Consider the following 19,786-nt stretch of genomic DNA (forward strand, 5'->3'; position numbering starts at 1 on the left):
TTGAATGAGTGTAACATCACCATGTTTATTGTGACAAAGCCTTTTTGTTTACCGTCCTGTAGGATCAAGGAAAAAACTTCATAAAGATTCCTACGTTTCTTGAGAATGAAAGGTGGTGTCATCCCTAATTTGAAAGTGTAAAGAAAACTAGTTATATAACCCTAGTTCACATGAGGTATTCCATACAGGAGTTTTAATAAAATTCAGTCGCATGTAATTTCTGTTTGTATGAACAGTTTTTTTATGATGAAATAACTTCCATATAATGCAAGTGTTAACAGACATATAGTTTTAAATAAAATAGAAACATCTCACAGACAATTAACCGAGAAATTCACAGTAATATACAGAGCATTTACCAGTAGTTCAGATGCATCCATATCCAGTCTTGAAACCAGCCTTGTTTCCAACAGCTCGCTCTTTACGAGCCCTAAATTAGCATTAAAGGATCATCAGTGTTAACAATTTAAACACTATACTGATCAAACTCTCTTATTACAGACTGGGACGATCAGCGATCGAGACAGGTCATAGGAGATTACGTTCAGTTCCCAGATTCTATCTATGATCTCATTCAATCTAACTGCTAAAACTGCACCACCATCTTTAAAAATCTTCGGGGTTAATCAATCAGGTCATGGTGCTCTCCCTCGCCTTACATTGCCCACAGCCTTTTCAACCTCACTATGAGTTGAAGGACTTTCATCAAATCGTCATTTAAATTACTTAGAAGTGGTGGATAACTGAAATCCAGTAGAACTGTCTCCTAAAGTATTCTGCTCACCAGTCCAATCTCCTACATTAGGTGAATGACAGTCCCAGTCCTTCCTGATATAGTCTCACTAACAACCAAAATTTCAATACCTGGTTTTTGATAAGTGTGAATACTTTTTAACTGTTACTTATTGCCGGTGTCATTTTTTTTTTGCGTTCGCTACCCACCACTTTTCACAATCATTTGGTAGGGTTTTCTTGCCCACTAACTCTAACCACCTAACATTCGAACAATAAATAATCAACAGTTGTAAATCTACTGACGGCTGGAAGTTAGGATCGGTCTATGTTGTGAAATGTTTAGTTATTCAAATGGAGTGATGATTAATGAATTATTTTTACACAGCTATGTGCACAACCTAAAGATAACAATAAACAAATAATGTTACAGAATATATACGAGTTATTATAAAAAAGAAATGAAGAAACAATACATGATTACAATTTCAGAGAAATTATAACATTTCTGTGTAACATAAAGATTTCCTATTTTCCGAAATCATTTTTTTCAAAAAAAAGTTATTAAAATAATGAAAGCACCACAAACAATTATGCAGTATTTATTTCAGCTCAATTATAAATCACTTTCTTACTTTTGTACTACACTTTCAGTGTATCAACAATAAAAATAATCTCTTTGATTTATATATCTTCTCTATACACAAAGTGTTGGAGGTTTATATATATATATATATATATATATATATATATATATATATATATATATATATAAATCATGAATACAATGTGTAGTGGATTTTTTTCAAATCAACATCCGACGGTAAATTATTTGGATTTCTTTCCCAGAAATAAACGGATACAAACCAGGTAGAAAAAAATGTGCTGAGTAAAGAAGAGAAAAACAAACATACAAGTCACTATTAATTCGTGAGCGAAAGCAAGTTAGCCTAAATTGGCAAGGCTAATCAGTATGTATATATTCCATTGTAATCAACACGGGGTGGTCATGGTAGTGTTATTTATAGTAGTTTAGTCTTTCTAATATTTTTAAGCCTTTTTCTTCGTATTCAGCACGAGTTAACCATGTAGTACGTCGGTCATTTTTCATAATATTTGCCAACACTGATCCACCTATAAATACCATATGTTTCCTTTGAGGTGGGGCTTCAATGCACATCTTGAATTTCTGAGAGAGAAAAAATGAATTAACAAAGTTGAACAAACTGAAAATAATTATCTTTAGCATGAAAACTCAATGATTTATTATTGAAATGAACTCCTAAATTAAATAAGGGCACCAAAAATGAATTATCTTTACTATGCAATATAGAGTCGAGATAAACATCAGGTATGAACGGCGCAAAATATATTGTTTTATCCTATTATTAAAAAATAATAAAATTATTGTGCATTTGAAATCATCCTTACACTAAATGAATTTTGTAAGTTTTCTTCTGTGTGATTAAAGATTGACTGATCGCATCCATTATGGAGACAAGACCAAACAATTCGTTAATAAATCTAGTCAAGTCATTAGTAGAAAGAAATATCAATTTATCAGAATGGGTTTTGTGTAGATTTTTAAAAATTTCACTGGTTGAAATCATGAGTCAATTGAAGCTAGACCACCATGGAAAACCTGGAAGTACTGGACGGCCGTTTCGTTGGATGCCGGCTCAGCGGTCTAGTGGTTAAGTCCTCGCGCGCGAAACCAGTAGGTCCTGGGTTCGAATCCCGCGGAGTGCGGGATCGTGGGTGCGCACTGCTGAGGAGTCCCATACCAGGATGAAGCAGCCGTCCAGTGCTTCCAGGTTTTCCATGGTGGTCTAGCTTCAATTGACTCATGATTTCAACCAGTGAAATATCAATTTATTTAAATGTAACTACAGAAATCAGTACTAAAGATTCTGTTGATAGGACAATGACTTAAAAATTAATTTCAATGATATACGTACATTTATTTCGAAATTCTTTTCTACTTAGTATCCAATTCATTTGGAGTAGAAATTCTTTTTAAACTAGTCAAATAGCATCAAAAATATTCTTTTTCTAAATAGATGATTGATCGGTTGATTTCCAGTCAGAAATTGATAAATTATTTAGAGAAACACTGAATACCAGGGACCAAAAAAAATTGATATCTTGTCCTACTATCTATCCGAGGTCATAAAAACTCAAAAGCAGTGTTACGCATTGAAAAATAAACCAATAGATGAAGATCCACTGGTCTGAAGGTTAAGATTTAGCCACTAAATTTGAACGTCCTGAATTCGGTCCCCGGTGGGATCGTGATAGACGAGAACTGCCGAGGAGTTTTATACTGAGATGAAACAATTTTCCAGTACTCCGTGATTTTTTGGGGTTAATATGTGATGCAAACGAGAATAAATCCCTCTACAAAACCCTACAGTAAGTAATAACCTCAAACAGACAAGAAAATACATTAAAAGATATTCGCGTGATAGTAGTGTAATGAATGAGAACACAGGTGGGGACGACCAGTGTATTTGAATACAAAATTACAAAATGTCTTGGTAAAATATGAGAACCGTACATCGAATACTTCATTTGCAAGTTTTCATTAACTGTTCCAAACTTTATTGTTCCTTCACTGCCATAACAATCACTCTTTGTTCCCGTTCTCTTCAATTCGATCATCCCAACCTTCTGTTGCCAGGTTTTCTACTTCTGATTGACGATACACACTACTTATATCGACAGACATAAGTAACATACATCACAGTAGTCGCTGCTGTTATTACTGAGTAAGTGAATTGACCAACCTTCAATTCAATGCCTACGTCTGCCTACATTGTTTTTAGAAATTAATGATTGTGTGACTTGATTTTGTATTTTGACTTCACTACAACTTCGACAAAGCTTCCTCTAGAGTAAATATATAATACTTCAAGTTGGTCAGTGATCATGTGCAATATGTGTTTTAAGGTATTTTATTCAATGGCGATTCATGACTAAAATTCAACTAACAAACTACATTGAAGACTAAGTTTGAATTTTAAACTTTTAACCATTGTCTCTATTTTATGTAACTGCGATACTTAAAAGGTAGTATTCACAATTGAATGCATTTAGTCTTCTTGTCTTTGGTGCCTATACCTCACAGATATACAAGCCACTGTGTATATTGATTTTTCTTGCTTGATGAGAACCTATTCACTTATCATAAATATTGTTAAATATGTGATGATTAAACATTATTAGCAGAACATAGACAAAAACATACGAAATTATAATATTTCATCCATGAACTACTTTTAAAAAAATATGATCTTTAAAAATATTGAGAAAGTGACGAATCGATAACTATGATATAATAAGCACAGGATCAATGAACAACCAATCTCATATTGTATCCTTCTCATTACGCTCAAATAATCAGATGTTATCAGATAAATCTAAATTCAGTTTACTGATTCTACTGAATTAAAACATTTGAGAGACTTGAGTTGAGGCAACCAAAAATAATAAGTGTATTGGAAATATATATTGGGAATAATAGACAAACAGAAAATTTATAACTAAAGCGAATACAATAAAGTGGTATTCTTGGATATTCAATATTTCATTTTATGATTTTTTAAATTTAGTAGTTGAATTCATGAGTCAATTAAAGCTAGACCACTATGGAAAACCTGGAAGCACTGGACGACCGTTTCGTTCTAGTACGGGACTCCTCAGCAGTAGGCACCCACGATCCCGCTCGCGGGATTCGAACCCAGGACCTATCGGTCTCGCGCACGGACGCCTAACCTCTAGGCCACTGAGCCAGCATCCAACGGTGTTAGTGTCTAACTTGAACCAATCCACGAAAATGCACCACCGTCCACTGTTGTCTTCAGTGAATTACTATCTCACAACAGTCCCAGTTGAACTCCACTGGTCACGGCCCGTTTCGTCCTGTTTGGGACTCGTCATCTGGATGTACATGCATACCAGAGTTTAAATAACCAATACAAAAATGAATCAAAACTTCACCGCAATTGCACAAGCTAGTGGCTCTCTGAACTCAGTAGCTAAGTGGGTAACGCGATGGCATTTGAAGCGAACGGTACTGGATTCGAGTCTCGGAGTGAACATCAACTCTGAGACCCAGGTGTATCCGGTTAACGAATCCTAAATAGGACGAAATGTGATTCCTGGGTTCCACTGCTAGCCACCATCCATCTCTGCTTACTAATAATATTGTTACTAGTACTAGTAATTACTAATAATAACTCTATCACTATGGAATTCGCCCTAACAATTTCTCCTCGCTCTACTAATAGAGGCGTGGCAACTTGAACAGATGTGAAAATGTGCCAGATTCTACTTTGCGTATAACTCACTAAATGACTTAATCAAAAAAAATTAGAATACTTACTGCAAATCTTTCTGTATCACCTTTCAGTACATTTTGTAAATATAACTGTTTAATTTCACGTTCAAGACGACTTGGCAAACCAGGATACATTGTACTCCCACCACTTAATACTATATGCTTGTAGAATGCTGGTCTTGTATCAATATCAGCAGCTTGGATTGTATTAAATAATAATTCTGATATACCGACACCTTCACGATCGATTAGATGAGGCTGAAAGAGAGCTTCTGGTGCACCGAATAGCTCACCACCTACTTTGATAACACGTCCATCAGGTAACTGTAGTTGTTCGCAATTAAGTTTGGAAAAAAAGTAAAAACAAATAATAGATTTATTAAGATATGCTCGGCTTCGAATCAGATATTTTCCATAAAATCAAGCTCATATGAACTATTGAGGTTGTGCCATCTGTGGCACATAGATCGAAGGTTAGCTATTTGATTCAGTTTAAATTCTGTAATATATGTAGAGAGACGAAAGAAGTAGAAGTGGAGTGTAAATATTAATCTCCTATATGCTTAAAAATTATATAATAACAACTGCTACTATTGATGTTTCAACCTAAAAAAGTGACGGGAATATATAGTGTAAGTTAACAAAGAAGAAATCATTTACACACATAGACATCGGTACACGGGGGCACTAAATATATATGCACCACACAATAAAAATGAGGTTGTGGAAAATGGAGGGTGGAAGAGCAACGATGAACAGAAATTAGCGTATGAGTGTCAAATAATAATAATAACCAGAGAAGCAGTTCAGTTAGAAAATATACAATCAGGGAGAATCCTTTCAGTTAAAGAAATTACGCTTACTTTTATAAAGTAAAAGTAAGTTGCAACACGATCGCCACTGAATTCTATTCTGAGCTATGTCTGATAACGTTTCTGGCTGCTGTGTTGCATCACCTCTAGAACCCCAACGAGGAAGTTGCGAAAGGCCAACGGAAGCCAGTCCTGTACAGCTATATTACATACCACGACACTGCGTCATACACTGATCACCTCTCCACCTTTTTTAACCGGTCCCATTTTCAGCATCCGTAGGACATGCCCAAACCACTGATAGTGACACCAATTGGATTAATGTCGCTGTGCCTGACCACACGTTGCCGAACCTTTGCATTACTAATATAGTGGTACCACCGGACGTCAACAATCCCTCGGAGACAACAATGAACAAGCATAGAGAGTCATCTAAAATCCTCAACTCGGAAAGTTCAGGTTTCACAAGCATACAACGAAACCGCTCTCAGCGACGCGTCGTAGATCCAACCTCTCACAATCAGACTAACATCACAAAGGTGCCAAAAATGACCCAGATTGGCGTAGGTCTCTCTGGCTTTCAATATACGTGAATCGATCTCATCACTCACTCACACATCTACTCAGATACACGGACATCTCTACTACTTCTATCTGCTCACTACCCAGGATGAGTGCAGGATCAAGGTCCTGCCAATCTTGTAAAAGTACTTTGCACTTCGAAGGTGCAAATCACATACCATGCCTACGGATACTGATTGTCAACTGATTAAGTGCGAATAGCATGACTTGGGTATCATCGTGCAAACACCATACGCACACTGAAGGTCGAAAAGCCTTTCTACAGGCAACAGATCCACACCACTACTGCCTACATCCATCACAGCTATTTCGTGAACGTCATCAGTGACAAAGTTGAGGAGGAATTGTGAGATTGGGCAACCCTGTCTAACCCCAATGCTCGAATGGAACAATGGAGAAAGGTGGTTATATGCCCTCACTCTGCCTGAGGTGCTTGTATATAAAACTTTTAAGATGTTAATAAACTTCTCAGGTACACCCTTCTTCAATAGACAATCCCAGAGAACAGTACTGTCCAACGAATCGAAGGCGGTCCTAGTGTCAAGAAACACTAAGATTGTTGGCTTGTGATACATTTTCGACCACAACGAAAACCAGCCTGCTCCTCGCGAGTCAATCTTTCTCGTGTTTTGAACAACCTACAAAGTATGACGGAAGCCAATATCTTGGACACAATCGGAAGTAGACTTATCCCCCGATAGTTGTTACAGGAACGACGTGAACCCTTTTTAAAGATGAGGACAAGTATCGACTCATTCCATGACGTTGGTACGCTTTCTAGTTCACAGACCTTTGTAAACAACGTCGTCAGTTCCTTAGTCAGGAAATCACCACCATTTTTAAAAAGAGCCGGAGGTAAGTCATCTGGGCCCGGTGATTTGTAGCGCTTCAAGAGTTGGAGTTCCTTGTGGACTTCCGCCTCACTAGGTAAATCAGTCGCCGCCGGCCACGAAGGGTAAGACAGTCTGATTGATGTCACAGGGGCAGTCAACCAGTAGAACTGTTACTCGAAGAACCATGCCTGTCGGCCAAGACGTCGGTAGAAGCTATTCATTGGCATCCCGTCAGCGTCACAGATTTTTTCACTCACACCAGACTTCTTGCTGTCAGTGACTCAGATGAATTGGAAGAGCTTCCAGCACTCACCAGAAGCAGTTGCTGCTTCCAGCTCATTAGCAAGCTCCAACTACCATACTTCTTGGTTCCTACCCAAGTTTTCCACAATTCCACTACGTAACAATCTTCGGTTGTGGTCAAACTTGTGGTCGTCCGGAGTAGTTCAACGTGCTTCAACGAGTTGTAAGGAGGCTGTATAAACCCAGTGCTAACAAGCGGGACGTTCCATGAAGCCGCAAGCGACGTTATTCACCATTTTCGTGGCGTCATGCAATTGAAGAGATCTAAGAATGCTGATAGATTGATATGGTAAGATCATACAATTTTGTAATCAAAAGGTTTTTTTAAAAGTGCTGGATCCTTCGTCCGAAAATTATAGAAGATAATGTGAAAAATTGGCTGCTACCAGCCGAGATATTCTGACTGATTAGCTAGTTAGATTACTAAACTGTATAGACCTAATCCATTTTGTATATGTTAGTGAAGTTTAAATTATTTATACATTGTTCTTAATTAGTCAGTTGGAAAAAGTGGATAGTGATCATGTGATTCGTACCAAATTGTAACACAAACATATCTTTATGAATCTCATTACCAAAGCTTGGCTTGATAGCTTCGAATAAATTGAGCATTGGGTCGATCGTTAATGATAGAAATAATCATGAAACGTCAGATGTTTGACTTCTCACTCATTAGGACTTTACAAATATGTTATTTGTATTGTGTATTTACGGAGACATATTTCACTGGTCTTTTTTAAACTAATGAGTCTGAAAGTTATTTGTGGAATTGTTATCAATTATTTCCACTTCATATGTGTGTCAGCAACTGTTAGTGCACATAACCTCACAAGTAACAGAGGGGTGGAGTTGTGACTAAGGGATTTTGTTTTCGACCACTAGATTAGATGTTCGAATTCGTTTCATCTTTAAGTATTACCGACTCTTACACAAATAATATGACTTAAAGCCAAGTAAATAAACCTGTATCACAGTTACCAATGAAGCCAGACATTAACAGTAAGCAATTGCTAAAAGTATCCAGTTATGATTTGGTTAATTATTCATATGACCCTCACAATTACACTCATAATATGATGTGTCATATATTGACATTTGATAAAATAGGACAGGTAACTCATGTTTTTACCATAAATAAACTAATGAAAACCATATAAATTCGTTATTCAATTAATTTTTAAGTGATATTTTAAAATTAATCACGAAAACATTGTTGTTTAGGCGATTAGTGTCTTTCGACTGGAAAATTGTCATTATGTTGAATACATATGGAGCAGACTATTTGACTTATGGTTTTTTTATACACAACTATCAATCTCATGTTCAGTAGTCAATTTAAATGTTATTATTAACGTTATACATAGAAACAACTAATTGAGATTAAACCGACCTTATATCAATCAGAGATACAAAATAATAATGTATAATCAGTTCCTAAAAGTTATCGATTTACAGGTTTACAATACTTGTCTGTATAGTTTGGAAACTTTCACTTTACAGTATGAAATCATACTTATACCTATTTTTAAATTAACAATGTCAAAATAAAAATCTACTTCATTGAGAACAAATTTTCTATTTTTGTGTCTTCAATGACAACGTTTCCTACACTTGGTTTCGTAATAACCGTACATAACTAACAAGCAAGCCTCTAGAATTCCCAACTTATTCTCGAACATGAAATAATTTGAGTCAAAGTCACATAAGAGCAAAACAGTCATTGCACCTCTTCCCTAGTTTTCATTGCTGTTTTAACTGACATCAATTTGTAACTTAAAATATCTTTGTTATTTAAAACTAATACGTTTCATAGCAATCAAGAAATAAACTATACATAAAATTAGTTCTTTTGAAAAGAACTCAAGTTCAAACAAATCAGTACCATAATGATAATCAATACATTCTAAGAACACTGAAATAATTCATCTTCTAATTAGCACCATATATATTGATTTCAACAAAATTTATTAGAATGTTACCTGTGCAATTTAATCAAGAGAATAGAATAGCGGTGACAAGTGACCTTGAGATCAAGGTCAAGAAGAGCAAAAAAACACAATCGACAAGGCAGGTTAGTAGTAAATCAATAAACAGAGAAGCGTAGTGACTATTCAAGTAATAATAATAATAATAATTCATACGATACATGTAAGAATGGATGCTTGTGATGTCTTATTGAAACAAAAGTAGGAGCCGATGATATCGTATAGGAAGGCTATAAAAACTTTACAGCTAATCCAATCTACTTAGAAAATGCAACACCACCAAAAGCATTCAACTTGAACAGATATGAATCTCTTCAATTATTTCACAGATGAACGTATATACAAAGTTCTGAAAATAAGTCAGTTAATTTATATAAAAGGCAAAGTTATGAAGAAGAAGAAGAAGAAGAAGAAGAAGAAGAAGAAGAAGATATGATTCATATATATAGGTGGTTTTGGTGAAATGGTTAGTTTTTAATAAATCTGACTGATGATTATGGTTGAGAAACCGTTGAAAAGCGTAGCGTTACAAAACAATTACTTTATTATAAGTTAGAAGATTTAAGCAACATCTATCAATTTTTTTAAAATTAAATCTTGATGAGCTTGTTACTGTCCATCTGTTGATTAAAAGCATAATAAATTAAGTTTATCAGATTCTGGATAATAGGAAGATAGTATGGAAATTATCCATTGATATGAGCCAATCAGTTTATATGCCCCTGAGAAGTGAAGACTTTACTAGTTGGCAATATAGAATGTCTATTTTCCAAACTATTACAATCATCGAGAAATCATTGGGGAGAAAAAGTTTATAAAAAGTTTACTTTGAAGTATATCAAACCATTAGTAATATATAGCTAATAAACTAGCATATGGTACAAGTAATATAGCTTCTTTAATATGTTATTGGGGAGAAAGTATATAGTGCCTTACTATTGTATATTATCTTTAGGGATATTTCTTTTTAGACTAAAGCAATAACTTCCATGTTTTTCATGGTGGTCTAGTTTCAACTGACTCATGATCTCAACCATTTAAAGTAATAACTGTTCACTCAGATTTTACAAATAGTATTTTTGCTAGTCGTTAACTAATATAATGCTTTTCATTTCCTCAGCGTGATTTCCAGTAAAGATTACTGGTCTAAAGTCGTCCACCGCAGTTAATAAACGTAACTTGCCAAGTGCAGGTCTATGTATTTGGATTATTTAAGCTGCGTTGTCTATTTGAGGGCTATTGGCATGCTATTCAGCTGATCAAACTGAAGCAGTTAGAGATGATATTAAGCCTGTAACCTATTGGTTGGAAGCTGAGTGCTTCTTAACCACTAAGCCATTAATTTCAAATGGTCAGTAAATACACCATCTTGATACTAAAATTTAACATGACAGATATTGGTATTAATATATGAAGATAAATGATAAAACCTTTCTTTTTTAAGAAGTTTAGTGACTAAAGAGCTGCTATGAAAAAAAACAAGAATAACAAGTGTTAACTCGATCCATTTAGGACAGAATAGTTGGGCTTTTCAATTTCGCATATTAAGAAGATTAAAAAATAAGCAGATTCATGTAAAGTTAACTGTAAATAGATTATCTTTAATTACTATGACAAATATTCTCCATTTTAACACTAACACGACTAGTATTTTTATCATTGAAAAATCTCAGCAACGACAACATCAAGATTTACCTTCAGATTATAAGATGACCAGATTATCTCTTCATTCTCAACCATAAAATATCAAGATTTCAATATTTTGAATATATATATATATATATATATATATATACACCATCAGTATACAAAATATTGCATATGTACACAATATGCATGATGGTAAATGTTTATAAATCGAAATTAAAATCTTGATTACATTGAAAGTGAAAACATCCGATTGGTTATACAAAACCTTTACCTGTTATTATTTTTCAGTGTTAATTTACTCAATAGAATTTGATTATCATCCATGTTAAAATGTAGGTTTCGCACGTGTTAATAACATTTTACTACTACTATTTACTACTGTACTATAGTGTAAACACATTACCTTTGGAATATCGATATTTACTGATCTCTCACAAATTTAGCCAGCATACTAGATTTTATTATAACTTAATATAAACCACCTGTTAATTTTTGGTGAATAATTTACGAGGCAACCAAATAGTTTAATTGCAACACTAGATGGTGTTAACAATTTCACTTTTTAAAGTGAATCTATTTGAAGACAAGATTAAATAGTGAATTCTAAATGAGTCAAACGACTGTCTATTAATAACTAATTTAATCTGTTTACTAAGTATATGAGGTTATGTGATCAATTTCGGATTATACTTTAGTTGTGTGAGGGCTAATGATACCAACCTGTTAGCCAAATTGAAGCAGGAATTGGTAGCTTAGTGATTAAAGAATCAAGCACCTAACCACACTAGATAGCAGATTTCAAATCCACCTCCATCTAATTGCACTTGAACAGAGAGTAGTATCACTAGCCTTCATTCCTTAAAAGTAAACACAAGGACTTGCACTTAGTGTGATAAATTGAGAGTTTGTTACATTATATCAAGGTACGAACGACTGAAAGACTCTTCTAATACGAAACGGTATCTATGCAAATTAGACACCCCAACTACGTCGGTTTGTGTAACCTGGTAGTACCATCAGCCCTCACACTTAGAGGATGGCTCAATACCAAACACTTGGTGAAAGTTAACTTTAAAAAATATGCAGTAATGCTTCAGAGTTATTAATCCATTCAAGCATAAGAGGGACAAGAGAAGAAACTTTCAAGAGACCTTTAATATTCCCAAAAGAATTCAGAAATGTAATGCAACCATTCTACTTTCTATGTTAAAAACAATTGTAAAACTTGTAGTTTCAAACAAAGTTCAAATAAATTGAAAAATATTACAAATGTCGCCAGGTTACAGAGTTTGAACTGAGCTCCTACTTTGGTTTGAACGATCAGTTACTACCGTTAGCTTCAACATAAAAAAAATACAATTTAGAGCTGAGTACATAAATCTAGTCTTCGTGAGAAATTTGTTTATGTTAACTAATAACTGTCATTTAACTGACCGTGTATTTTTTCACCAAAACTGTTGTATCTAGAGCTAGATTTTGCTCCTGCTCCACGTCGTACGCCACATAACATAACTTCTCTTTCATTTGGCGGATTGTTTCAAAATCTGCTGTTTGATTGAATGCATAACCACGCAGTAACAAGAGCTGGTACGAAAAAAATGAAAAAACATAGGAAACTAAATTTAAAATGGATCACTAAACCAGGTAATAATAAATATATTTTAATGGTATCCCAATGAATGGAAAGTTGTATTTCTAGCGTGTCATGGCTTAATGTAAGTTACTTCTTCAGAGTAAATGAATGACCGAAATAAAACTAACACAAGTTCATATAGTACAAAGGATATTTTTAGTACAGCCAAAATCATAATAGGTCTGAACACGTCGTGCTACACTAAACTAGGTGTAATGCTGACCTATGATAGAGAAAATAAACCACGTTTCCAATCTTAATAGTTTAATGATGAAATGATATATTTGAGTGATAACACTTCGAGCTACTTGATAGATCATCTGTCATTACATCGAAGTGCAACAAAGGTCGAATCGAATAAACATAAAAGGAAGACTAAAAATGTTTATAAGCAATACATTTTATAAAATTAAACTTACAGTAAAGGAAAGAACGGAAAATATGTTACGACGCAGACACTAACATAGGTTTAAGACACCACATCACAAACAGATGGAGAGGTGATGGGATAAGTATCTTAGTAGTTTCAAAAAGAGTTGGATTCCGAAGCTCCTTTAAGAACAATCTAAAACAATCATCTTCCTCTGCCAAAACATATAATGAATAGATGTGAAAACAGCTTTCAAATTCTTATAGGTCAACTGTTAGGAATTCAGCCTCAAGTTTATGAAAACTTCAATTAGTGATATAAAAAGCCCAAGCAGAATTTAGAAACTCTGAATCTGTGGGAAGACAAAGAATGGATGCACCTGCGCTGCTGCAAACGATTTTGAACCACGCTATTCAAAGTCTCTAACCATTGGTTACAAAAGTCACGTGAACCTCAACCATGTGGAAATTCGTAAAAATATATAAATATTTAACTTAAATACACTTGCCTTAATAAGGTAGCGTGTTATGTCGCGACCGGCGACGTTCAAACGTCTTGTTAAATGCGGCAAAGAGAGTCCATCGTAAACTGGGCATATGTGAGTAACGCCATCACCCGAATCAACGACAACCCCAGTCATGAGACCTTGTGAAGAAAATCGGGGATAAGAAAAATATAGAACAAACTTTGCCAATTAATCAGTAAGCATAAAAAAGACGAGTAACACTACCGTTTAAGAGTATTTAAAAACATTTTGACAAATGCCGACAATCTTGTAAATAATACTATAAAGTTAGGATGACGTTTAGACAAATAGTTGGTTGCTAAGAGACTACATAAATTCTACACCATTTTTGTCCGAAAGTACATTAATTTATTCCGGATCAAAATACATTTCCGGATAAATGTTCTTAGAAAAAATCAGAAGGCAGTTTCTAAAGATTTTCGTACAAAATTAAATAAAAACGTCATTTTTTGAACATTAGTACAGTACTGACAAGAGATATATGCATGTCGACGGAAAAACCTCTCACGGAAATACATCGATTCAGATTGTCACACTTCCTCTAAAATAAGTAGTCTAACAAAACAGAAAGACATAAAAATTACCAAGGACATGGATCGATAAGAAAGAAAAAGAGGTTATAATTATCTTAAATCCAAACGAATGGCAAGTCATATGTACCGCAGTGACCTGAAAACCCTAACATTTTCAGCATTTTAGTCAATATGTTTCGGTCAGTCAGTGAGTCAGCTACAACGTAGGACCAGGCACATATCTGCATCGGTCCAAGTCGACACACCTCATTAGCACAACAAAATGGACACCAAATTCATAGAACTAGTCACTTCAATAGCAGTAATATATAAAAGAAAGATTGTGTATAAGCATATAGTACAGGAAGAAAGAATTAGTTTGTAGAAATACAGGTATAATGCAATTTTAATCTCACAGTTTAAGTGCAGACAGAGAGTGAATACAAAAACGCCATTGTGATCGATTATGTGCCATGTCACCCACAGTCTCCAACGATAGTCACGCGGACCGCAACCAAGTGGTCTGCATCTACCGACATGGACCAGAACAGAAGTTAGTGACTTCAACGACTGATGTCACGTTTTGGTTTGGCCGCCCTAATGTTCTTCCAACCATCTCCAACACTGGTCAGCATTGAGCGTCGTGGTAATCGGTGTTCAGGCGTACGTAACACGTGGCCCAACCATTTCAGTCGATGAAGATTTACAACTTCATCAACTGATTTACCATCGTTCCATAATACCCTGTGTCTAACCTCACTATTACTTACCCGGTGATCCCAGTAGATGCGAGCAATATTTCTAGGATTTCCGTGTTCAAACACTAGTGGCTTACGAGTATCTACTGTTAATGACCACGTTTCGCAGCCGTAAAGTAGAACAGCACGAACTGCCGCACAGTTTACTCGTCTTTATTGATAGACGGATATCTCACCTTCGCCATAGGTGATGTAGGTTAGCAAAAGCCAAACGCACTTTCTGAACCCGTGCAGACTTCGTCAGACACCAACCCATTAGGGCTGACCAGACCTTGGAGTAAAGTTGTCGACGCGCTCGACTACTTCACTCTCTATCCTTAGTTGGTGTTGACGCAGGCGTCTAATTGTTCATTAATACGACTAAAATTTAAATTATAAGGGCATTATTTAACTAGCTAGGAATATGGTGCTTGATATTTTCGACAAAAAAAGCCGTTGTGATTATGAGGACGTATATGAAGTTCCAACAAGTTACTGTGGACTCGGAAACTTTTACAGATGGATGTTTTACTAACGAAACAAAGCTTGATAAAGTTCACTCCAATGAAAAACAATATTATGGACCGAGAAAAAAAAACACATGATCAAAGCCTCCAAAAGTATGGTAATTTGAGTCGTTATTGGCAAATAACACTGAACTGTCTTACAGCCATTACCTGTGGGATTGATTAAATTCTTTACTAAACTCGAGAGAAAATATTGTTGAGTGATGATAACTAGCTAGCTTATTTCCGCAGAATACTTGAAACACTTTTAAAGCATGATCTTTCAGATCACAGTGTAACAGGCACACAGCTTACAACACTTTTACAGAAGTTATAAATGGTAGCATACCTTGGGCGTAAAGAGTCAATGTCGCTTGGATGGCAATGAATAGTGCATTAAAGCCATATTTTTCAAACATAACTTCAACCATTTTCTCTCTGTTACGCAATGGATTGAGAGGAGGCTCTGTTAACAAAATCTTTGCATGTTTGGGATCAATGTTCATCTTTTTTGGACCGAATATGTAATCATATAAATGGATCATATCGTCCCAATTTCTAACAATGCCGTTCTCCAGTGGATAACTTAATTCCAACATTTGTCTTAATTCACTTGCTTCATCACCTATCATAAGATCCTGAACTTCCAAATTGCCCACGCGAGAAGTTGCGCGCAATATTGGTCTCCCTATGAGTGATGGGAAAATAAATTCGGGGAAGGTGGCTCCAGCGTATCCACATTTTACAAACTGAAGATTTCCAGTAAAAGACAAGATAGTAAACTCACTCCTGTACCATTGTCACAAACAACTATCTTATTCCCCTCAGCATCAACAGTCATTGTGTAACGTATAGCTTACAGTAGAGCGCCTTTGAGGCAAACTGTTATTTCAAATCTCAAGCATTAGTCGGAAAAATAACCAACTATTTACTCCTTAGAGACATTAACTAGGTTCTTGGTTATAAAGGAGTCAAGTTCTTAATATAGTCCCCCAACAGCAGAAAAAGGTTATGAACCTGTAGACGTAGCCTACATTGAATTCAGCAAAGCTTTTGACAAAGTTCCGCACAACCGGCTGTTATATAAGCTAAGAAATGTCGGGATTGAATGCTATCTATTGATGTGGATAAAAGACTTCCTAGTTGGGCGTTAACAAAGAGTAAGGGTGAACTCAAAGTTATCTAACTGGGTAACTGTGCTTAGTGAAGCGCCCCAGGGTATGGTTTTGGGGCCAGTGCTATTCCTCCTGTATGTAAATGATCTTCCTCGTCTCCTATCATCATTGGTCTTGCTATATGCTGACGATATTAAGATATGGAGAACGATACGATGTAAGGGTGATAGCTTAGAACTTCTAAATTACCTGAAAAATCATCTGAATGGTCTCAAACCTGGCAGTTGCCGATAAATACTTCCAAGTGTGTTGCGATGCATATCGGTCATCAAGGTACAGATACATACACGATAAATAACACCGAACTACCTATTGTCCAGACACATAGTGACTTATGAGTCATCGTTAGCCAAGACTTGAAGACTACTGCGCACTACTGTGCAATGGCCGACAAGGGTTTTAGAACCTTATGTTCAATACGTAGGGCTTTTAGTCATGTCGATGCTAAAACGTTTTTGACTTTGTATACAGTGTTCGTACGTCCTAAACTCAAGTACTGCATACAAGCGGCTATCCCTTGCTTAAAAAAAGACAGTGAACTTATGGAAAAGGTTCAGAGAACGGCAACTAAGCTGATTCCCGGAATAGCGAAGCTTCTGTATGATGCCTGACTGGCCAAGCCAAACCTATTGCCGTTGTCTTATCGTAGAACTAGAGGTGACTTGATTACAGTTTTCAAGTTGCTTAGTGATAAATTTGCACTTGATATGCCCTCATTTTTCTTGTCTTCCAAAACAGAGAATTTACGAGGACACTTCAAAAAAGTTCACAAGCCCAGGACAAATTACTTGTCAGTTAACTATGGAATTTCTCATCGAATCATCAACGAGTGGAATTCATCACCTCAGCACGTGATTGAGGCTCCATCCGTCGACTCTTTCAAAATAAAGTTGAATCAACTGAGAGACCAACATTTCCAGGACTAACACAGGTCTTCAAGCCTCCTGTCCTTTCCAAACTAAAACTGAAAACCGAAACTGAACATATAGTACTGAATAAATCTCCGAAATAAATAGTTCTTTAAGTCTTCTACATTTGATGCTGACCATAATATTTTTACTGCGCTCACCCAGCTCAATATGCTTGGCCACGCAAACACACCAGACCACGAATGAGTACGCCGTGCTACCCATCTCTTACGACTGTTAACCTACTTAGATCAAACGTTTCTCAAGATATCTGTGGCCTTTCAAATATATCTTAGGACTTCTTCATTGCTGACTTCTGAGTTGACTGAGTGAGCATACTTTGATCATAAAGGTGTCATGTGTAAAAGCATCGTCAAACTCCGAATACTTGTGGCACCTTTAAACACTATTTAATATTAGAGGTAGATTGGAAGTCGTTGAACTAAGCAGCTATAGTTGTATTTCTTTTGCGCTCACTCCCAACCATATCGGCCCTATTGACTACAATTTTGGAAGCGTTCTTTGCGCGAACGCAAACAGTCATCTACAGGATTCCGCTTTTGAACTTCAGGTTGCAAACGGTGAACTGATTGTTACACGTAGTTACACATACGTGCACATGAAGGGTGGCTTACGTAACCCTATCCACCGGGGTTCTGTTGTCGCAGACGCCCCATTGCCAACATTGGCTGCGACCTAATAGGACGCCATAACCTTTTATCCCACCCTAGCAGATGGAGCTTAACGAATGATGACTCAAAACTCCCTGCTTGTGTCAATTTTATTAGCTGATCACAATTCACGTCACATTCGAATCTCACGCATCAAGTATCGATTGAAAATATGGCTCGATTATAAGTACATACAACAGCAAAAACTCTGATCAAGAAACTTCTGCGTGCAAACACTATCGTTCCATACAACATCATGACCACAGGACAACCCATATTCTACAAGACACGTTTGTCAACCTCTGCACATCGTAGATTGGGAAAGAATAGATTATAACACGTGGTTGACTTCGGATTACACTAGTCAGTAAATTGTTAGTAGGTATCTACGTTAAGTACAGCTCTCATGAACGATGGTAATGATTAATATAACACAGACAAATGTTGACCACCGAATACGAAAATCAGTCTGGTCTAATCTTCCCTGACCCACATTGACGACTTAACTCAACCTGTAGCTCTTCCAGAGTTACTAAAAGTGGAAAAACTATGGTAACGACTTGATCAATGACATTGTAGTGTCGGTTATTATGTTAAGCCTATATACCTTATTCTAGCTTTTGGACAGCTCATTCTATTCATTCTACTTGAGTCGCATTCTGACCTTGTTATTTATTCGCTTATCAATCTTGACTGTTTTTGTATGAGCATGTAGGTGTGTGTACGCTTCTTGTCTCATTACTCATCACATGTCTGTAACTTGTTTTTGTGCGCCTATAAATGTTGATTACCGCTTGACTAAAGGGAGTTGACTTACCCGCCATCTCCACTGAGCGTCGTTTCTCTTCTATCTATTCCATTCGCTTTATATTCAAAATATATGTATTCACAAGTCCATTCTCGTTAGTTGACTTATTTAATTTCGTTATTGACTAACACGATTTAAGTCGATGATTATATACGAGGATAGGTGATAACAAACATTCATACGATCTCCTTGGAGTCGGATCGCGAGCCACTAAAGTGAAGAGCCCCCTCGACAACATCGTTTGATCTAAATGACGATTAAATAACGGGCCTCCACAGCATATTTAATCTCCAACTAAAGTTATTTACAAATAAAGCCCGGAGGGAAGAATGTATCTACGCTTTATTAAACGTTAGTTATTTGCGTAACTCCGCTTGTAGCACTTCTAGAGTTACTGCCGGTTCCAATTCCGGACAAGGGTTGGGCACGGGGTCAGCAACGTCACCCCGTAGAACACGACATTGCTAAAACGCCCTAACCAGAATAAACAATTTGAACCAATTAAACTTTATCGTAGGAGTTCATGGAAATTCATTTAGGATCATTATAACCTATGGTGAAAGTCGGGATTCTTTGGATGTCACGAGGTTGTTCCTTATTCTGACAACCAGAGCAACAACTAATTTAGGTGTACAGAATGTCCAGACAATGTGGCAGACCAGGATAACCAGTCATATAGCTGTGAAAATGAAGAGAGCTATTGG

General features: G+C 36.1%; 1 protein-coding gene across 1 annotated transcript; it reads right to left on the reverse strand.

Annotated features, from left to right (window-relative positions):
- Positions 1 to 1,201: 1,201 nt before the first annotated feature.
- Positions 1,202 to 16,381, reverse strand: ACTR2 (Actin- protein 2). Its single transcript, XM_051219204.1, has 6 exons — positions 16,308 to 16,381; positions 15,870 to 16,269; positions 13,748 to 13,884; positions 12,671 to 12,820; positions 5,117 to 5,395; positions 1,202 to 1,921 (listed from the first exon to the last, which is right to left on the reverse strand). The coding sequence occupies exons 1-6, from the start codon at positions 16,359 to 16,361 to the stop codon at positions 1,751 to 1,753; spliced, it is 1,191 nt and encodes a 396-aa protein (XP_051068046.1). The 5' UTR covers positions 16,362 to 16,381; the 3' UTR covers positions 1,202 to 1,750.
- Positions 16,382 to 19,786: the final 3,405 nt, after the last annotated feature.

Source organism: Schistosoma haematobium, chromosome 2 (genome assembly GCF_000699445.3).
Source record: "Schistosoma haematobium chromosome 2, whole genome shotgun sequence".
NCBI lineage: Eukaryota > Metazoa > Platyhelminthes > Trematoda > Strigeidida > Schistosomatidae > Schistosoma > Schistosoma haematobium.

What these genes read in the sequence shown, in the direction of transcription:
- ACTR2 (XM_051219204.1), bottom strand. Translation starts at nt 16,361, where the DNA reads ATGACTGTTGATGCTGAGGGGAATAAGATAGTTGTTTGTGACAATGGT. An exon ending in TTTGTGACAATGGTACAGGA is followed by an intron (nt 16,270 to 16,307) that starts GTGAGTTTACTA and finishes GGAAATCTTCAG; the next exon opens with TTTGTAAAATGTGGATACGC. An exon ending in TTTTGGTGAAAAAATACACG is followed by an intron (nt 5,396 to 12,670) that starts GTCAGTTAAATG and finishes GAACAACTACAG; the next exon opens with TTACCTGATGGACGTGTTAT.